This window comes from Podarcis pityusensis, assembly GCF_964106645.2.
Source record: "Podarcis pityusensis genome assembly, chromosome: 11".
Taxonomy (NCBI): domain Eukaryota; kingdom Metazoa; phylum Chordata; class Lepidosauria; order Squamata; family Lacertidae; genus Podarcis; species Podarcis pityusensis.
The window spans coordinates 17,576,420-17,597,735 of record NC_138036.1 but is presented as its reverse complement, the minus strand read 5'-3'; the positions used below and the strand labels follow the sequence as shown (position 1 = coordinate 17,597,735).

Sequence of the window (21,316 nt, the reverse complement as noted above, 5' to 3'; positions counted from 1 at the left end):
CCTCCGGAATGAATTAACGTACCGGTACTTAACCCGAGGTACCACTGTAATTTGCACTTCTCGAACCAGTACGAGAACTGAAACGCAGCTATCATTTGAAATTTGCACTTCTCTGTATTTTGTAACAGTCCTCTAACTAAACAGTGAGTCCAAAATGCATGTATCAGGGAGCTGCACTTTAAAATGCAGATGTTAGTAAAAATATAATGGACAAAAATGCATTCTGTTGGGCAAAATTGTTTGCACAAATATGAATATATTGGGTAGAAGTCTTACAGAAATGTCTGTAATAGGAGAAAATTGTGCTAAAATTCTGCAAAATACAAGGATTTTTTAAAAAGAATAGTGATTTTTAAGCACTATGCTTAAACATGGCTGAAACAAGTTCCGTGTTTTTATGTATATGATGTTTAAATCTCTCTTGTTTGGTTGCATTTGGGGGGTGTTGGGTTTTCCCCCCATTTCCAATCCCATGTAATTGAAGAAAAGGTTCTACATGCATGTTTGGATTAAAACTTAATACGCAAAATGTCCTGCTGCCATGTTCTGATTGGAAATGAAGCAGTATGTCCACCCTGAAACTTTTGCCCATACAAATGCTATTTTGAAGCAGATTGATTATTATTATTATTTATTAAATTTCTATGCCACCCATCAGCCTCAGATCTCAGGGTGGTTCGCAACATAAAAAAATACAATATAAAAGCACAAAATACATGATAAAAGCAAGAAGAAAAAAACCCTACAAACCAATAATCATTCTTCCCCCCTCCAACCTGATATAATCCTGAGCATAAATAATCATGAATGCACCCTTAAGGCCGGAGAGAGGCCTCAGGCAGCCCAGTGCCTTGGGCAGCCCTGAGTGGGCTGCTCATTGTGACAAGAGAAGGATGTTCTGTGTGCGCTCAATTATTACTTCATGGGGCTGAAGATAGACCACAGTCAAGTGCTGCCGAAAGCTCTGCATGATTGTTTTTACACGTAACATTTACCTCCTCTGCTTTTTGTTTGTTAGCTTTTGGGTTTCCTGTGTCTCTAATATAAATGTGCAGCCTGGTTAGAGTGTCAGAGCTGGGAGACCAGGGTTTGAATCCCCACTCGCTGGGTGGCCTTGGGCCAGTCACTGCCTCTTAGCCTAACCTACCTCACAGGGTTGTTGGGAGGATTAAATGAGGAAGGGGAGAGACATGTACACCACCTTGAGCTCCTTGCAAGGGAGAAAGGTGGAGTGGAAATGAATAAACAGTGATACTAAAAGGTATGGTTGATTTTTCAAAAATAGTATTCATGACACTTTCTCTCCTGTATGAACACAGTAACCAGACATGCTGGCAATGGGTGTGAGGGAAACTCAAGCGCTCGTGTCACTTGGGAAGGTGCTGTTGATGGAGCAGGGTGTGTGTGTGTTGGTGTTTGCTGTGTATCTGAAGGGTTGTCTGCTCCAAGCTCAGTTTAAAGACAAAGCGTAAGGTTTGGAACATAGAAACAGAGAGCAGGGAAGGCCTTTGAGGTTGGCTGTCAACAGTTAGCACCTGAACAGATCCACTGTCTGGCAGCAGCCTTTGAGAAGACAGTGTTGGGTTCCTTTCAAAGGCTCTTTAAAGCAAGTGCCCACCTCCTTTCTCCACCCTGACCAGCAGCTGAGTCACAGAACCAGGGCCAGCAAGACGAGTTATTGCTTGCTTCTAATAAACATGGCCTCAGCGCCAAGCACTGTGTTTGTTATTGTAAGGGAAGATGGAAACGGCAGCGTTCTAGCCCCAGAAGACTTGGCGCTTTAAAGCAGACTGCCAAGATGGGGATATGAGATAGAGGCCAGGGATTGGCACATGGCATAAGAACTTATAAGCCACACTACTGGTCCATCTAGGTCAGTATTGTCCACAGACAGGCAGCGGCTTTCTGGGGTTTCAGGCAGGAAGTCTCTCCCAGCGCAACTTGGAGATGCTGGGCATTGAAGCTAGAATTTTCTCTGCATTCAGATGCTCTGCCACTGAGCCATGGAGCAGTGTGGATGGGATCAGTGGAGAAGATGCAAACGCTAATGTCCTGTCTCTCTCCTGTTTGCCAGGGTCCTGTGCTGGAAGGAAATCTAAGATGAAGTTATGGGATGTGGTGGCTGTCTGCATGTTGCTACTCAACACAATCTCCACCTTTCCTCTTCCTGATGGCCAGACCCACTCAGTGCTAGAGGGAGCTGAAGACGATCACACCTCCAACCGGCTGCTGACTCCTTATGCTGGCCAAATGGACTGTAAGAAAAAGTTCCCTTTCCTCCTTTCAACTTCTATCTGTCTTAACTACTGAAAAAAAATGCTTTTGGTTGTCCTGGCACCAAGTCTGGACGTTTATTTAACTAGCTTTCCTGGGAGGGTTCCTCCTTTCCCAGCCTAGAGCTGAGAGAGATCTAAACCCAAAAGCAGAAATGTAGCAAGCATGACTGACGGCTCAGGCCTAGTCATGCAGAAGCCACTGGGAGTTAAGAGGACTAGGCTGACTCATTCACCATGCAACTGTACTCCCATGGGCATCATTGGGTCTGAAGGTTCACCCATATGGTTATCACTGTGTTTTATCGTTTGGTGGTTTCAGACTTTGGGAATGGTAGTTTGGTGAGGTTGTTGAGGATACCTGACTAGAGGTTAGACGCCATGGTAGTCCAATTGCTATGAAACCAAAAAGATTCACAGGTGTGCTCTTGTGGGGCCACCACTGACTTTTCTACTTGCTTGCCCTCTCCTCTTTCTTATAAGGAGATTGCATGTGAACCAGAAGTCTCTACATGCCTGGTTCCAAAGGAGTGCTGGGATTCCTTAACTCTAGTGATTCCATCAGCATTCTTGCCATTGCGAATAATCAGGAACATGTGTACTTTCAGTATACTTGCCGCTTCCTCTGCATGAATACAAGGAAGGGCAAACCTCTGTCTGTTTGTTTTGAAATCTGGCGGCACTGCTGAGTGCAAAGCATCCCTAATGAAGTCAATGAGGTGGCAGCTTTTGTTCATGGAGAATGAGTCAGAGCTCACCAAGCGGAAGGAGACACACCAATGGCTGGGAGGCGGAACAATGCTCCTTGGGCTTAAATTCAAAGTCCATCAGCTAACTGGGCTCAATTAGACTATGACAAAGAATCCCACATCTAGGTGCAAACTGAAGGCTTGTGCAGATTCAATGCTTTTCAGGGTGCAATAAGCAAACTGTGTTTCTAGCATATCAATATGCCAAATCACCTAGAAGCACCAGCTACCAGAAATAGGATTGCCACAAATTACTGACAGTCCAGTTCCCCTCCACATCAGTGGAGCAAAATGAGTAGGAGACCAAAAGGGTTAGCTACACTTAGTAGTTGTATCTAAATGTGAAGTTGAAAGTCGGTCCCTAATGTCCAGCAGCCCAGTGCCGGATTACGTATAAGCTAAACAAGCTATAGCTTTAGGGCCCCACTCTCTTGCCCCCCCCCCAAAGTTAAAGGAATAAAAAAAAAAAGGATGTACATTTCCAAAATATAAAAAACAAATAAAATAAAACCTACATACAGCAACAGTGTTTTGTGTTGTGCAGGCTCCTATGATGTTATGTGCAAATGGTTTTAGATACCTATTAGGTCCATAAATTACCATTTAGCATATATTCAACACAATAAACAGCGACAATTTGTTGTTGACAAAGGACAGCTGGACATATAAAGAGGATGGAAAGAAGCACGCAGCAGGCTACAAGACTGAGCGGGCCACAGTCAGGTTCACGGGCCTGCCCAGAATATGCCACATACGCCCACTTCCCTTCTCCGCAGGCCACCCATGCTCATTGCAGCGCATAGGGCACTGTGCTCCCAGGGTAATTATTGTTGCTGCAAATCACACAGTCCTCTCCACTGTTGCTTTCCTGTGAGAGAGAGGGATTCTCAAGCCTCTTTTGCCTTCTCAGCATCTTCCCAGCAGATGCAAAACCACATCTGCATTCTTTCGCTTTCTGCCTCGTCTGATCCTCCTCCTCTCTCGCTCTCTTCCCACTGGAATCTTTCCTGGGTTTCCCTCTTCACGTTTTGGAGAGAAGCCACATTTCCTTTCAAGGAATGATGCACGTTGACCAAAAGACCTAACTGTCTCCATTCCCTTCTCCTTCCACCCTCCTCGCCCTCCGCCCCAGAGCGTAGATGAGGGAATGCTTGGGTGTCTTGTGAACTCGCTTTTCTTTTTTGATGAAAATAGATAGGAGATCCTATGTAATCTCGTGTCGCCCTTCCTTCAGAAGCCACCTTTGACTGCCTTATTTTAATTCATAAAAGTATTTATATACCTCTGTCTCACAGAAAATATCAAGGCCAATTGGAGGTTGATCCCAAAATTCCTACTTGGCCCCCAAGTGACTGATTCATTCTTCATGGCTCTGAAAGTGGGGTGAACGGGTCATTGCAGAGGCTCTGAATGTGGAAGGTGAGGGTAGAAAGGTAAAGGTCAAAGGTAAAGGACCCCTGGATGGTTAAGTCCAGTCAAGGGCAACTATGGGGTTGCAGCGCTCTTCTCACTTTCAGGCCAAGGGAGCCAGCGTTTTTCCACAGACAGCTTTCCGGGTCATGTGGCCAGCAGGACTAAACCACTTCTGGCACAACGGAACACTGTGACGGAAGCCAGAACGCACAGAAACACCATTTACCTTCCCGCCGCAGTGGTACCTATTTATCTACTTGTACTGGTGTGCTTTCAAACTGCTAGGTTGGCAGAAGCTGTGACAGAGCAGCGGGAGCTCACCCTGTCGTGCGGATTCAAACCGCCGACCTTCCAATCGGCAAACCCAAGGGGCTCAGTGGTTTAGAGCACAGCGCCACCCGTGACCCTAGTGAGGGTATTGCCTGCTCTATGGAGGGAAGCAGCTTCCCTTAAGCAATTGTCCACCACAGTGATGGGATCGTTGTCCTACCCACCCTTCTCTATGCAAGAAGGGAGCCCAAGAGTCTTCCTCTATGGAAGGCCAGCTACTCCCATCACCCCTAGCTAGCAAGGCTGCTCTGTGGGTCAAATTCACTCCCCATATAAAAGGTGATGGAGCAGCCTTCTCAAAGTTCATCCTGTTGGCCTTGGCCTGGCATGCCAGCCAGTCAAGGCCACTTGGTCTCTGTTTTCTGTCCCTCCCCAGCTTCATGTCATTTGAAATTTGAGAAGCATTCCCTTTATACTCTCATCCAAAACATGTCATTAAAAAAAAGTTGACAAGCACAGGGTCTAGGTCAGAGTCCTGCCGCACTCCAGCCGAGATCTGCCTCTGGATTGGTGCAGAACCATTAATGGCCCTTTGCTCCCTAAACTGTTTTACTGCAAAATCAAACATTCCAGTTTTGTAGCTCTCAGCTACTGAATTTCTTTCTTTTACTCATGGCTGACTGACCCTGCCTATGCAAAAAAAAGGACGCACATCTGCATAGTGTTTCCTGCGTGCGCAATTTATTCTGCAAGCAGAATTTTGATTGCCTTGCAAAATTCTGTTATTCTGTTTACCATTCGCATAAGTGGCCTGAAGAAACCGTTCTTCGCCGTCTGTCGAAAGCTTCCTTTGCCTCTCACGATGGCTTGCAAGGAGCAGAGGCGGACAGGTGGCAACTTCCTTCAGTGCTTCATCAAAGCCCTTTCCTGCGCCATGCAGGCCAACATGCAGTCCGACGGCTGCGTGTCCGAGGGGGAATCAAGTGTACTCTGGGAGGAAGTAGCGGGCAACAGGTGAAGACCACACACACATAGGCACATATCAGACGGCATTTTCACCGGGCGGCCAAGTCTGTCTGTGCACAATGAAAGAATCATGCCGATCAGCTGTTCAGTAGGCAGAAGCAGAACTAAATCCAGTGCTTCCCCTCCCCTCCCCTGTCCGGCATCCCCCCAAATAGCTGCCTGGCATTATCGCTTATTTCCTAACAGGGCTCTGTGCATGCAGTCCTGGCAGCCAGATTGAGGGGAGGAACTGCATGGGCAGCACCGCTTGCAGCCGCTAAGCGCTCATCCAACTAGGGCTATATGCATCCACCTGCGGGTTGACCGTGGCTTGATTGGGCAGATATAAATACCCTCTCACTTCCTGAATGAGATCCTGCTTGTGCTTAGGAAATTAAGCTTCATAACAGAGCGGGGATTTGGATGTTGGTTTCCAATATGGAAACTGAAGTACAGTCATAAAAAGGTAAAGGTACCCCTGCCCGTACAGGCCAGTCTTGACAGACTCTAGGGTTGTGCGCTCATATCACTCTAGAGGCCGGGAGCCAGTGCTGTCCGCAGACACTTCCGGGTCACGTGGCCAGCGTGACAAGCTGCATCTGGCGAGCCAGCGCAGCACACGGAACGCCGTTTACCTTCCCGCTATAAAGCGGTACCTATTTATCTACTTGCACTTAAGGGTGCTTTCGAACTGCTAGGTTGGCAGGTGCTGGGACTGAGCGACGGGAGCGCACCCTGCCGCGGGGATACGAACCGCCGACCTTTCGATCGGCAAGTCCTAGGCGCTGAGGCTTTTACCCACAGCGCCACCCGCATCCCTCGAAGTACAGTCATACCTCAGGATAAATACGCTTCAGAATAAGTATTTTTGGGGTGTGCTCCGCAGCAACCTGGAAGTAACGGAGCATGTTACTTCTGGGTTTTGCCGCTCGCACATGCGCAGATGGTCAAAATTACATCGTGCGCATGCGCAGAAGTGGCAAGACGTGGCATGTGCAGTCGCACAGTCGCGTCTTACATTCTGTTCAGGATGCGAACGGGGCTCCGGAATGGATCCCGTTCTTATCCCGAGGTACCACTCTACACTGTATTTTTGTTTAAACTCTGGTCTGCCCAAGTAGGATATATTGGGTGTGGAGGGGCAATTTTTAGGGGTGTGAGAGGTGCTAAGTCCTCCTGCCACTTACAGTCTGTATCCCCATTGCCACTTCCCTCCTGCACCTGGGCTCTGATACCTGAAGACAACTGGGAGGAGTGGGGATATTTCATCTCTTTCTCCCTTTCATGAAAATCAGACATTTCTACCATCGCCACACTTGAGGTGTCACTGAGGTTGACTCAGCTTTAGATGGTGGGTTCTTCTGTTGTCAGATGTCATTTGAGATTTATAAATGTAAAATATTTCCATCAGTATTAACCTCTGGATAGTTCCCCTGTTTCTATTTAAAATTATTTTATTAGTATTTATTACATTTGTATACTGCCCTTCGTCTGTAGATTTCAGGGCAGTTCATAAAAATACAAGATAAAAATCCAAACATCCCTGGGGAAACCTTTTCACAAACAGGGAGCCACTGCAGAAAAGGCCTGTTCTTGTGTTGCCACCCTTTGGACCTCTTGTAGAGGAGGCACATGAAGAAAGTTCTCAGATAATGGTCATCAGGTCTGGGTAGGTTTAAATTAAGGGTCGCTCATGCTGTATGATGTCATAAGTAAAAGGTAAATATAGGTCTTAATCACTGAGCCTCTTGGGCTTGCCAATTTGAATCCACTCGACGTTGGTGAGCTCCAATTGCTCTCTCCCAGCTTCTGCCAACCTAGCAGTTCAAAAGCAGACCAGTGCAAATAGATAAATAGATACCACTGTGGCAGGTTAGGTAAACAGTGTTCCCATGCGCTCTGGCACTTGTCACGGAGTCCCATTGCACCAGAAGTGGTTTAGTCATGCTGGCCACATGACCTGGACAGCTCTCTGTGCACAAACTCTGGCTTCCTCAGCCTGAAAGCAAGATGAGTGCCACACCCCATAGTCGCCTTTGACTGGACTTAACCATCCAGGGGTCCTTTACCTTTACCTGTAGAGTTCCCTCTCCAACAGAGGTGTGTCTCGCTTCTTCACTATACAGCTTTCAGCGAGTACAAAAGACACATCTCTTTACCTGGCCATTGACACCTGAGAAGTGTGTTTCAGGGCCCACCTTACCTGTAATAAATACCACAAGGACCGCCTTCCCCATATGAACCAACCTGGACCCTGCAGTCATAATCTGATTTTAATGTGTTGAGATATATCTGTATCTATCTACCTATCTACCTACCCACCTGCCCTTTGACCTTATGGTGAAGGGCAGTTAAGAAATCCAATAAATAATGTAAGAATATAATTCCTGCAGATGGACATTTTAGACTGTGGCTGAGGAGAGATTTAAACCCAGCTCTTGTAGACCCCCCCCCCCCCAATTTTCTTGGACTAAATTGTGAGATTATGGCTGCTTACACACCAGGTATTTAAAGCGCACAACTTCCCCTGGGAACTGCAGTTTATACTAATGGTCCTGAGAATCATAGCTCTCCAAGGGATAAACTACAGTTCCCATGGTTCTTTAAGTGTATGAGCTTTAAATGTATATACAGCCTACAGATTATATTGAAACATTCATTATATCTGGAGTTTAAAACCAGCCTGTTTCTGACTCTCCCTCTCATCTGATAAGGGAGATGCAACTGGAACCATAATGGTGGAGGGGGACAACTAACTAAGCGACTTCAGTTCTTATTCCTCCTGCCCCAAAGTATTGGCTTGTTCCAGTACTGCCTCAGGACATTTAACATGCCACCTGAGAGAGCGAGAGAGAGAGAGAGAGAGAGAGAGAGAGAGGACGCCAGTGAGAGTGTCAGATTTTGTGGGAATTCTAAGATGGAGGAAAGGTTGCCCTCTGTTCTTCCTCTGACACATTGGTGAGCCAGCAAGGAAGATAATGAACCTGAACACCATTAATCATTTAAAGATTATTTGATCTCAGCATCTTTGATGTTATATTCCGTTAACGAATGCCGCTGACGGGTCTCCATTTCACCCAAGCCATGCACGAAGCCTCTTCTTAATACGAGAAGTTCCTTTAATTGCTTAAGCCCCGTCACCATTTCAGAAGGCCAACAGGTGAATTTTGATTCCTTTCTGGTAACGTCCATTACTGAGAAGGGCTTGTAACGCGAGTATTATATTCTGCTTCCTAGCCTGCTACGTCTGCTCATTTCAAACCAGGCTGCGGGAAGGTGAAAAGATGAGAACGGCTCATTGATTTCATGCACTTTCACAGGCCAGCGGTTGATGAACATCTAAATATACTGGGGTCAGGGAGGGCAGGAAGGATATTTGTTTAAGGCAAGGCCGGGGAGCACTTTTTCAGCTCAAGGGCCAGATCCTCTTCTGCGCAACTTCTTGGGGGCCGCATGTATTTGTATGCCACCTTTCCACAGCTAAAACCATGCTCGAGGTGGCTTACAGCATGAAACAAATTACATAGTTACAAATAGAACCGTAGTAGTCAAAAACAATGAGCAAAACACATCAAAAAGTACACAACAAAATTGAGCAATTTCCACATAAATCATAGCAAGATTTAAAAATAAGGATACAAAAAATTAATCAGTAACAGCAACAATCTCCCCTGTTACAACCCTCCGTAAACAGTACCCCAACTAAAGACCAGCACATATTCCTCACCATGACCATGCAATATTTTTTTCTTTTAAAAAGCATTTTCTTTGAATAAAGTGCAGTCCCATTTATTTATTTATTTTATTTTATTTTATTTTATTTTATTTTATTTTATTTTCTACACTAATTCTCTATCTGAGGATCTCATGGCGGTTTACAACATAAAAACACAAAAATACATATCAATGTCAAAAACAATAACTGTATCACATACACTCCAACACAACTTCGTTTGGATTTGCTCTTTTAAGAGGGGACAATCCAGTTTTGCTCATAAAGCAAATATCTCTCATAATGTTAAGCAAGGCAAACACATATTTAACAAGATAGGGTTAGCATAAGTGTAGTGCAACGAGGGCTTTTTTCCCACTGATAAAAGGATGATCAAATTTACAAGCCCAAATATGCTTAAGATCTGGTTGGTGCCTTACAAAATGCTTCAAAATCTTTCAGAGTAACTAGCAAGATGGCACTTCTCACTTTAACCATCTTCTACAGCTTCCACAAAGAGACATTATCCGTGTCCAAGGCAAAAGCACACAAGGGAATATAAGGTAGGGTTAGGAGTGGATGTGCCTGGGATGGAGTCTGGTCTGGGGAGAGACCCAAAGGTCAGCGAGGGAGGTTTGCAGGGCCACATCCAGCCCCCAAGCCTCTTTTGATTTAGGGTACAGTCCTCTCTAAAGGTATTCTGCTCATGGCACACCGAGAAGAATGGAAGATGCAGAGGGAAGATGGGTTGGATCCAAACACAACCTCCCAATGTGTGATGGGGAACACTGGTTCATACATTGCAGAGAAGGGGTGCTTGAGGAATGCTACCATGGTGAATTTAGGTGGTCTGCTCCTCTTGCTTTAACGTGCAGGTCTGAACTGAGCTACAAACCAGTCCTATGCATTGAGCTCATTCAGACTTGCTCCCAGGTGAGTGTGCATAGGATTGCAGCCACAATTATCAAAAGATGCATTTAAATAATGTTCTGAGAAGAATTATGCATTCATAGAGAAAGCATGCAAGTATATAAAATATGCCTGTGTGTGTGTGTGTGTGTGTGTGTGTGTGTACTACAGTCGTACGTCCATATGCCTTGCGACTTGAACGTTTTGGCTCCTGAACGCCACAAACCCAGAGTGAGTGTTCCAGTTTGAGAATGTTCTTTGGAACCTGAACGTCCGACACAGCTTACGTGGTTTCCAATTGGCTGCAGGAAGTTCCTTCAGCCAATCAGAAGCTGTGCCTTCGTTGTCAAACATCTTTGGAAGTCGAAAAGATTTCTGGAATGGATTCCGTTCGACAACCAAGGTACGACAGGATAGATAGATAGATAGATAGATAGATAGATAGATAGACAGATGATAGATAGATAGACACACACACACATATATACACGCCTGTATATAAAAAGAGGTTCTTCCTCCCGATATACCTTCATCTGACAAACTATTTTCTCTCTGTATTTTCAAAACAGCTAATATTTCTGAGGATTATCCCAAGCGGCTTGGTGACGTAGAAGATTTCATTCAAGCCACTATAAAAATCCTGAAGAGGTCACCAGATAAACCAACGCCATATAGCTCCAAAAGGGAAAGAAACCGTCAACGTGCAGCAAAGAACAATAATAATTCCAGCAGCAGAAAAGGACGGAGAGATCCGAAGGGAAGAAACCGGGATTGTGTCTTAACTGAGATGCACTTAAATGTGACTGACTTGGGCTTGGGATACAACACCAAAGAGGAGTTGATTTTCCGGTATTGTAGTGGTTCCTGCGAGTCCGCTGTAACCGTGTATGACCAAATTTTAAACAATTTAACCCAAAACAGAAAGTTGGCCAGTGACAAAATCAGACCACAGCCTTGTTGCAGACCCATTGCATACGATGATGATGTTTCATTTTTGGATGATGACCTATCAACTTATCACATACTGAAAAAACATTCCGCAAAAAGATGTGGGTGTGTCTGACATCCTTTTTGGGTTTGATATTGCATTCCTGCTAAAGAAGGGTCCAAGGCTCCCAAGAAGATGGAATGATGGCTTCAGAGGAAGGCAAGAGGACCAAGCATATGGGAGAACAACAACAAGAAGACAGGATATAAATCAATCAAAATATAATAATGATATAATTGTGGGAGCCTGGTTGTTAGAAATCCAACACAGGAGAATTGGATAGGATACAACCGCTGGGGCATTTTGTTTTGACAGGAAGGCAAATAAGCATCAATGCTCAGGGGCAGAGATCCAAGATGGATGGAAGAGACTTACAACATTTGCTTTAAGACGATCCACTGTTAGCAAACCCTGGCAAGGCAGGTGCTTAACAACACAATCTCTGTCGGATAACTTGCTCTGCTCCTCTTTGGTTTTTTTCTGTTACGGAATTGGAAGTAACAACCATCTGCCACTGGCCTTGACCCCAAAATATTGGGCAGAGGGGAAGGGGATCCTTTATTTATTTATTTATTCCATAAAATTTATACACCGCTAGATTGTTGCAGAAGCCTCAAAGCGGTTTACAAAAAAAGATAAGATGTTCACTAAAAAAAAAAAAATCACAACAATGATTCAAAGCATAGAAAAAAGTTAAAACACGAAAACCAGTTAAAACGGCAGGTGCAAATACCTGCCGGCGAATTTCAACGGCAAATATCAATGGCGCATTTGCCACTTGAGGCAGAGCAGGCGGGAAAATGGAAAAAAGTTAAGTAACAAGGTAGTAGAATGTGGGACTCTTAAGCCTGCTACTCAGCTTGCCCCAGGCACTGCCTTGGGTCAACGATTGGGGAGGTTCAGCTGCCTGGCGCGCGCCTGTGATGTCATGTGCACGACACGCATCATCAGGAGGCGAGGTGTCATTGGCAGGAGGCCTTCATTGGCTGCAGCTCCTCCTCTCTCTCATGCCCAGAAGGAACCTGCCTTTTGACCATGCTTGGAGGCTTGGACTCTTCCACCCCTTTAATATTTGGGGGGCTGAGCTCCCTGCTAAGGAATATTGAGGGGGCTGATGGCACCTCTGCCCCCTAGAGTTGGCGTGCCTGCAGCATCCCCTGGTATTATAGAAACCGTAGCAGCAGCACTCCTGTCTGTTCCCACCAGGATATTATGAAGTCCTCTCCTTCTTGCACAGTCAGAGTCAGGAGAAACCCCCCAGCTATGCTGTAGCTTCTCTGCTCAACAGTATCAGCTTTCACAAAATTAGGTTAACGTGAGAATGGAGAGGAACAGACTTTCCATGTAAAGTGGTACCTCGTGTTAAGTACCTTGTTCCAGAGGTCCGTTCTTAACCTGAAGCACCACTTTAGCTAATGGGGCCTCCTGCTGCTCCGCGCCGCCGGAGCACGATTTCTGTTCTCATCTTGAAGCAAAGTTCTTAACCCGAGGTAATATTTCTGGGTTAGCAGAGTCTGTAACCTGAAGCGTATGTAACCTGAAGCGTATGTAACCCGAGGTACCACTGTACTGGGTTTCTCATGTTACCTGGTGGAGCAGGAAGTCGTGGCACTCTCGAAGCTCTCACACCATGGAGGTAACCTGAGTAGCAAGCCTAAGGTGTCAGCAAAAATATTTTTAGCCTGCCATTCTATACCTGCTTACGTGGGGATAAGGCCCATTGATCTTGTTGAGATTTGGTTTTTTTAGTAGATATGAAGAGGATTGCACTGTTGGTATATTGGCGAGCAAGATTTCCAGTTAGCTAGCTAAAATTCCACCCGCTTTTGAAAAGCAGTTCCAACACAAAAATTGCGAATTGAACTCAAGCATGATTATCGGAATTGGGGGAGAAATAAGAGTTTTCTTTTCATCTTCTCTCTGAATACAAGTTGTGTTTTTAACCACTTGCTCCTGCCTCGGCTGCGCCATGAAAAAAAAATGTGGATCTTTTTTTCTTCTTGGTTTACAAAAAGGACTAAAGGTCACTTACTTAAAGGACTACATTTCTATGTGAGGTCGTCGTGAGTGAACAAAGACTACTTGGTGCAATGCATCCGGTCAGAGACAAATCTAGAGAAAATATTTATTGAGATTTAAGTTATTATGATGATGATGATTATTTATTACGGTTCGGTCTTGAGTTTCCTTTCCTTTATTTATTAAAGCTTCTTTCTTCAAAACAGGTGCCAAAGTTAACAATGAGACACAGATGCTGGGAACAACGGTCCATGGTTGATATATGAAATGCTAACTTAAAAAAAAAAAATCACTTACTTTACCTTTTGAATGAAAATCACAGAACCACCTCACAACTGATAGGCTAGTTCTGTAGTACCTCTACACACAGATAGACACACACAGAGGGGGGGGGGGTCCTTGGCTGTATTCTTGTTTGGTGTCAGTGTAGCATAAGCAGGTTGCTTGTAGCTTTGTTGTACAATCGAATCTGGTGCACAATAGACTGTGCAATAGGTTTCCACTATTGGAGTTGGTATGGAGAATCCATCTGTCGTACAACATTAAAATTCATCTGTCTGCTAGTGTTCCACTCCTGGAACTATTGAATGCAGTCCTAGGTACTTTAAATACTCAAGACACAGGCCTGTGACAGAAAAGTGCATAAAATTTGTATGTGCTAATTGATATGTATAGATGAAAATTTAGGTTTATGAGCAAATTAAGATGGTGGATGCCTGGGGTCTCACCAACAGAGTACTTTACAGCAAGTGCAGCAGCCCTTTAAGCAAAGTGAAGTGTTGGTGTTTTTTTTAGATTAAAAAAGGGCAGCAGAGGAGGAAGATATGGGGAGCACTGAAAAAGACTTGGGTTCAAGTCCATTGTTGTTGTCGTTGCTCCCGCCCCCATCAATCAATCAATGATTGATCACCCCAATCCAAAATAAGGAGATGCAACCATGAATTCACGCGTATGTGCATGAAGCTTCTGTAGATGAAACTCTGGATGCTCAAGCGTATTTAGAAGTGATGCTCACCTAAGTCTTTTTGAAACATATTTGAATGCAAGTCCCCATCCAGGACCACAAACAATTGCAGCTGATTAGAGCTCGGATCAGAGTCCACAACCTCATCATTAACACCCCCCAAAATACTAGGTAACATTAGCTAGAATAATGGGTAGAGGAAAGCAAAGAGTATAATCCTGCTAAATGGAATTCCCATTGACTTCAATGGGAGAATTAACCATGTCCCTGCTGCACTGACCTGGAGTTGAAAGTCCTCACCTTTTGGCTGGATGGTCCCCGTCAACAGATTTTGAACCATTTTCTTTGTCAGATGGAATTTAACCAATCCCCATAAGCTTTATATTATCATCAATGAAGCAGGTTCGCAGAAAGTTGATAGTTTTGTTTCATTTTAAAGTTACTGTTACATTGCCCTTAATGAAGAGCATAATATGGCTGGAAAGATTCCAGAGCACTTAAGCTTTATAGTTGTGCTGATAAATTTGACATGTTTCTGCAGCCTTGCAAAAGGCTTGGGCTTTAAAATATGCTGTTAGTTGCTGAAAATGTTATTCTACGAAGCAGAGTGATTTAATATATATATTTCTAATAGGGCTCTTTTTGCCTTCTCATTTTATGACAGTAGGTGTTGTACATAATGGTGTATTGCTGCTATACCTCATCTATACATATCAATTAGCATATGCAAATGTTATGCAAACCTATCTCCTCTTTCCCCCCCTCTTTTTCAGTCTTGATTTCCTCTTTCTTTTCTGTTTTTGGTGATGCATAAGTTGTCACCCTAGATGAGAAAAGAATTGAACCTGAGATGTTGTGCATTCAAAACCTTGGTGCATTCAAAACCACTGAGCTATGGGCAGTCCTCATGAATGTCAATAATTTATTCCGAATTAGTCTTTAATGAAATTTCCCTCCCTGCCCTTCTTAAAGCTGTCTCTTTCAGCAAATGTACATAGCAGCTCCCTAACACTTAACAGGACACAATGCAAGCACCTTTTCTTACTTGCCTCTTGCTTGCATTAATTGCTGCCCAGCGTTGATGTGCAGAGGAAGGTGACAGCAAAGCCACCCACAAGTTTACTTTGCCAGCCTGGGTTGGCTATGGCGTGCAGGTATGAACTTTATGTACATCCAGGCTCACCACCCCCCAAGTTAAAACTGTGATGCCTCTTAAGTCTTACAGATTTCGGGGCATTTCATACTAGGAGGACCAACTCATTCTATCCTTCTGGCAGAAATTCACAAACCCCTTTGTTGCAGCAAAAGCATCTATTTATTGGCAATTGCCTAACCTTGGAGAAAGCAATCCCTTACAGGGTATCAAATCAACGTCTCCTGTGTTTAATGAGTTTAGTAGTCAAAGCAGAAGACCACCAGGTTTTATATGGCCTGCCAAGATGGTGCATGAAACAGAGAGATGAATGATCTAATTTAGAACTAAAATACATTCAACAGCAATTAGTCCTACGTGGGAAAATATATGCAAGCACGTTATTTTTAAGTCAAAGAGCATCAACGTATGCATATGCTTTGCTGAATCTACAGCAGCATTCTTTGGTATGCAAGGGTTGCATAATGAACTTTTTTTAAAAAAGAAAAGAGATGCTTTCTATAGCAAGAGCTCTAAATATATTGAAAAATGTCACTAAGAGTGCATCCAGGTCAGGATCTCTTTTCACATTTCTTTTTTTTTTTTACTAGTTTTGCTTCTCTTTGCTGTATATCACATCTTTGATCCTGTTCCATTGGTTTCAATGGGTGGCATTTATGCACATGCTTAACACTCCACTGAAACCAAGGGCCCTTAATTCAGCTGGACTCTGTCCAGGGAAAGACTCTGATGTCAAAAATAGATAATGATCATGAGGATAGACAATGCACCAGACAAGCAGACATGCACTTTTGCACCATACAGACAACACAGATCATGCACACACACTCCTCCCTGAAAAAAAGAATAATAATATTTGCGTCCAATTGCATGAAAAAATGTTGGTCTAGACATATCCTAAATCCTGCTTGTTCTTTTTAGCAAGCCAAGAGTGTTTTGCTTCCTAAGATGAACCCATAGAAAACCCAGATTCAGCCAGGGTGTTTTCTGATCAATTGTCCTTTTGGGATGTGTTGTGCTTAAATGACTTGTTCTCCTAAGTCAGGCATAGGCAAGCTCAGTCCTCTAGATGTTTTGGGACTACAATTCCCATCATCCCTGACCACTGGTCCTGTTATCTAGGGATCATGGGCGTTGTAGGCCAAAAACATCTGGAGGGCCAAGTTTCTCTATGCCTGTCCTAAGTCAACACATCAGGCTGCAACTCAGACAAGGTCACTCACATTCAGTTTGAAATTAATGTGTGTGATGTTAATAGCAGTCCTTTAGGCAACATTTGGGCACTTCCAGACTGTGACTATTTTGGGGTGGGATTCAGTGTCATGCCAGCAAATTCAGGTTGTGAAATTATGGCTGCTTGGGAGAAATGTACTGGAAAGTGTAGGACAATACTTGCTTTGATGCAACACCATCTCATCTCCCCGCAAGCAAATTAGAATAAATGCTCCGCTTAGAACATGCAGTCTGGTAGTGTAAAAATATTGGTTTGTACTCTTATGTTCACCTTCACTCTAGTCTGCATTGGCCACTTAGCATAGTGCTGGCTGCACAAAGCCTGATCGCTGAGTCATACTGTTTGCTCAGATTAGCTTTCAGCACCTTAACCCGAGTCAGTTGTGCATTTGCAGTGAGCCTTCACTAACAGTTGATAGTTTGCTCCATCAGCTTTTCTTCCAGAGTCTCAACCTCTAATGGCAGCCTAATGCTAACATTCAGAAACTACAAAAAGGGTAAAGTTTGTGATTTTTTTCTCCGCGGAAAATCAAGGTCAAAAACAAGAGAGCATCTTTCTTTTGGGATTTTAACTTCACCACCAATTTACGTCTCAAACATTTGTGTTAACCAACCAAAGTTCTCTACAGACTTTATTTTTGTACAATATGCATTTTATAAACTTTTTATGAAATAAAGCTCATTTCTATTGTTACATGGGCCTTAATCCTCATTCATGCACTACTTTACTGATGACTTTTCTTTGTCCTTTTTCAGTCTGAGATGTAAGCAGAGTATCAGGTTCAGCTAGATTTCTGTCTTCTTCCACCATTCCCCTGCTGCTACAGATGAGAAGTATGAGAATGCCAAATCCCAGGTCGGGCTGGGAGAGAATCCTGCCTGAAATCTTGGAGAGTTGCTGCCAGTCCGTGCAGACAACACTGAACTAGATGGACCACTGGGTCTGATTCAGTGTAAGGCATCTTCCTATGTTCCCAGGAGTCTTTAGGGGAAGCCATGACTATTTACAACAGTGTGATACTGCCTTAAATTCATAGAACGGATAGGGCAATAGTCAGAGGTCAAGTGCCTTCAGGACCCTTGGCAGACACTGAAGAGGAGCTTAGGCAACACATTGCTACCTGCCTATTCGTGTATTACTGTTTCCAACAACAACAAAAACACTGCAATAAAGTATATGGACCAAGATATTTTGAGGCAATGTAAACCATTTTAAAACAAAACCCAAAATCTATAGTTCACCCCACCCGCAGTTATGTTGGTTCAAGGAAAAATAGATATAAAGAGAAAATTTCCTGGATGCCAAGATTCAAGTTTGGGACAAGTGTTCTTTGGTGAGAGAACCCCAGCAGAGGTTTAGAAAATGTTCAGTGAAGTAAAATGTGGGATATAGGCTTTTAGACCTTCAAAACATACCTTTCTGAGTTAGAAACGCCCCTCTTTCCCCAGCATAGGAAACAACCACACCTTTGGTAAGATAAAAATTGGTTTACTTACAAACTCTTCAAAGGTCAGGTTCATGTGCTTGTCCATGCAGCAGTCAGAAAAAGCTGCAGAGGCAGTAAAACTTAGTTTAGTTCCAAAGTGGTAAAAGTTTCTAAATTATTGGTAATAGAACTCAATAATGGTTTGTGAGAGCCATGCTGTCTGAGCTTGGAGCAACCACATGTTGAGCTCCTCAGGTAGACTGAAGAAGAACAAAGGCTTCATTACCTAGTCCCTCCCAAGGTGAGCCAAGCCTGGCAGGAGAGCTTACTCTATGGTCTTAACCCCTTCATGCATTAAGTAGACTTAAGCATGTTAGTTATATATCCCACAAGTCATTTGTGGAGAAAGCTCATAATGAGTGTTCCATGTAGGATTCAAGTGGAATAGTGATCACAAATCACTAAAAATTAGTGCCACATGAATGGCACATTAAGGCCACTCCATTTGACTGGGCCATTTTAATGCAGGTCTTTTCAGTACCTATGTAGAACTGTGAAATGATACAATGAAGGAGGGATGATCTCACACTTGGTCGACTGACACAATCAGGTCCAATTCAGACCCTAAAGAATTCAAAAATAATATTTGTGAGAATCAGATTTATGCAGCAGCTAATCATTCCCCAGCTCAGAACCAGCCTGCTTAAAGACACTGATCCCAAATAGGTTTTACCATGGAATTCGGGCAAGACAGCCGAAGCCAGAGACCCAAGCCAAGATAGGCTTGAAACAGTCAACTCAAATGCACCTCCTGCAGTTTTAACGCTGTCATGATATATGCATTTGCTCTGGTTTTCATTTGGCAAGTAGCAGTGTTTGTGTGTGAGTGTAATTAGGACTCTGGAACATAAAGTGCCGTCACGTTCAAGGAGCTACGTTTCAAATTCCTTAATATTCAGAGGAGGCCAACACTGGAAATGGACATGCCTGCTAAAGTGCGTTACGAACTTTCCAGGGAGCTCTGACAACTAGCAGCTTTGAAACCAACAGTTAAAAAGGAGTTTTCCCAAGTTCCAAAGTGTTGTTCGGGGTGTGGGTGTGGGTGTGCATGTGTTAGGACAGCATTTAAGCCCTTGGATTCTCCTATTATGAAATCACTGGCCTTCACCAGGCAATACCTTGTTCTGTCCTTCAAAAGATGGGGTGGGATTGGGTCAATGCCAAACACATCTCGTTTGTCCTTTGCTGGGCCTGACAAGTAAAACCCTTCAGTTACATAAATGGCTCCTGATGAATTATTTCCAAGTTAAGTTCAAGCTGTTCCTTTGATCTCGTGCTGCCAGGCTAGGACTAAATGATAGTTGTTGCTGGGTCCACCCCACCAGCTTTCTTTCAGATAATTGATGGTGGCATGAAATGGACATTGTTATTTGCTCAGAGTGTGCACTGTCCGCCTAGAGCACCTCTGGCGAATCAGTTGTGCAGGTTTCTTTCCATAAAGCTGCAAAATCCGGCTTGAGCAGAGGTGACAGTAGAACAAGAGAAATGGCTTTGGGCACCTGTGTGTCATTTAGGGATGGGGGGCAAAATTCAATTCCTTTGAAACTAAGCAAAGACAATCTGCATATTACAAAACAGCAGGAGAAGTGAAACGCAACCATCCTTCAAAATCCATGCTTAGGCGAAATTCACACTTATCTGAAATTTGCTATGCAGTTTGCCAAGCAAACATTTACCGACAATGCATAGATCAGGGGAAAGTGCACAAATATATACAGTATTATTGACAATAGCAGAGAGAAATGTGTTGTATTAGAGGAAACTGCTTGCTAAAATGTGCACATTAGTCAAAACTGCATATAAAATGTGTTTATTAGAAATCAACACTAAAACGCCGATAGATTTTCATAAGGATTTAAAAATAATTGCACAAATTGCTGCAAAATGTGGGAAGGGCAGTAAATGCAAAATTTAACATTATGTTTGTTGACTGGGAACAGTTGTGGACCACAGGTATGAAATTTACGGCATGTAATGCCTTAAGAGAGAATATTATGAAAATGATATACAGGTGGTACATAACCCCAGTCAAGCTTGCAAAAATCTATCACTTGCCCGATAATAAATGTTGGAAATGTAAAGAAATTGAAGGTACATTTTTTCACCTTTGGTGGACGTGCCCAAAGATTAAGGCTTTCTGGGAAATGATATATAATGAATTAAAAAAGGTATTCAAATATACCTTCCCCAAGAAACCAGAGGCCTTTCTCTTGGGCATGGTCGGCCAAATGGTGATAAAAAAGGATAGAACTTTCTTTATGTATGCAACAACAGCAGCAAGAATACTCATTGCAAAGTATTGGAAGACACAAGAACTTCCCACGCTGGAGGAATGGCAGATGAAACTGATGGACTATATGGAACTGGCGGAAATGACTGGTAGAATCCGTGACCAGGGAGAAGAGTCGGTGGAGGAAGATTGGAAGAAATTCAAAGATTATTTACAGAAACACTGCAAAATTAAAGAATGCTAGAGTGATGTTGGATTGAAAATAAGTGGTTTCCAGCTGTACAGGATTTAAAGTTATAGATAGACTAAGATTAAAGATTAGGATTAAAGAAGTTTAAGGAAATGGAAATTTGGTATTTAAGAGGTAAAATTTTAATGCTATATTACATTAAGATTAAAGATTGGGATTAAAAAAGTGGGAAAGAAATTGCTGGACAAACAATTTGAACTGGAATACAAAAGAGGGAGGTATGACGAGGTCAAGAAAATAAGTAAATTTAAAAACGGAAATGAAAAGGTGATACTGTTTTTAAATGTTCTGTTTCTTTTTTTGTTTTTTGTTTTCTGTGCTTGTTTCTTTTTGGATTATGTATTGTGTATTTGTGTATTTCTTTTTTATGTTTTTCTGTTTAACTTTCTACTGAAACCTTAATAAAAATCATTTAAAAAAAAAAAAAGTAAATGCAAAATTTATCTTTGCATTGAAGGCTAGTTCGTTCTCTCTCTCTGTGTGTCCTTTCTAGCCTCCATCCAGAAAAGCAAGAAGGCATTATATCAAAGTTCAAGGGAACATTCCCCTCAGGCAAAAACACTTGGGGTGCAAAGAAGGGTCAGAGGTGTGCAGTTCCTAGCCTGGTGAGGGTTCGGATTCCCCGCCCCTAACAGCTAAGGGGGTCCTTTTGCATTTCACA

At 43.3% G+C, this 21,316-nt stretch overlaps 1 protein-coding gene across 1 annotated transcript in view; it reads left to right on the top strand.

Annotated features, from left to right (window-relative positions):
- GDNF (glial cell derived neurotrophic factor) overlaps positions 1-21,316 on the top strand; it is a 123,217-nt gene that overhangs the window by 14,163 nt on the left and 87,738 nt on the right. The window contains exons 2-3 of the mRNA XM_080973311.1: positions 2,075-2,257; positions 10,901-13,733. Of these exons, the coding sequence (XP_080829437.1) occupies positions 2,101-2,257; positions 10,901-11,394 (651 nt within the window). The 5' untranslated portion in view covers positions 2,075-2,100 and the 3' untranslated portion in view covers positions 11,395-13,733. The remainder of the gene's footprint in view (positions 1-2,074; positions 2,258-10,900; positions 13,734-21,316) is intronic.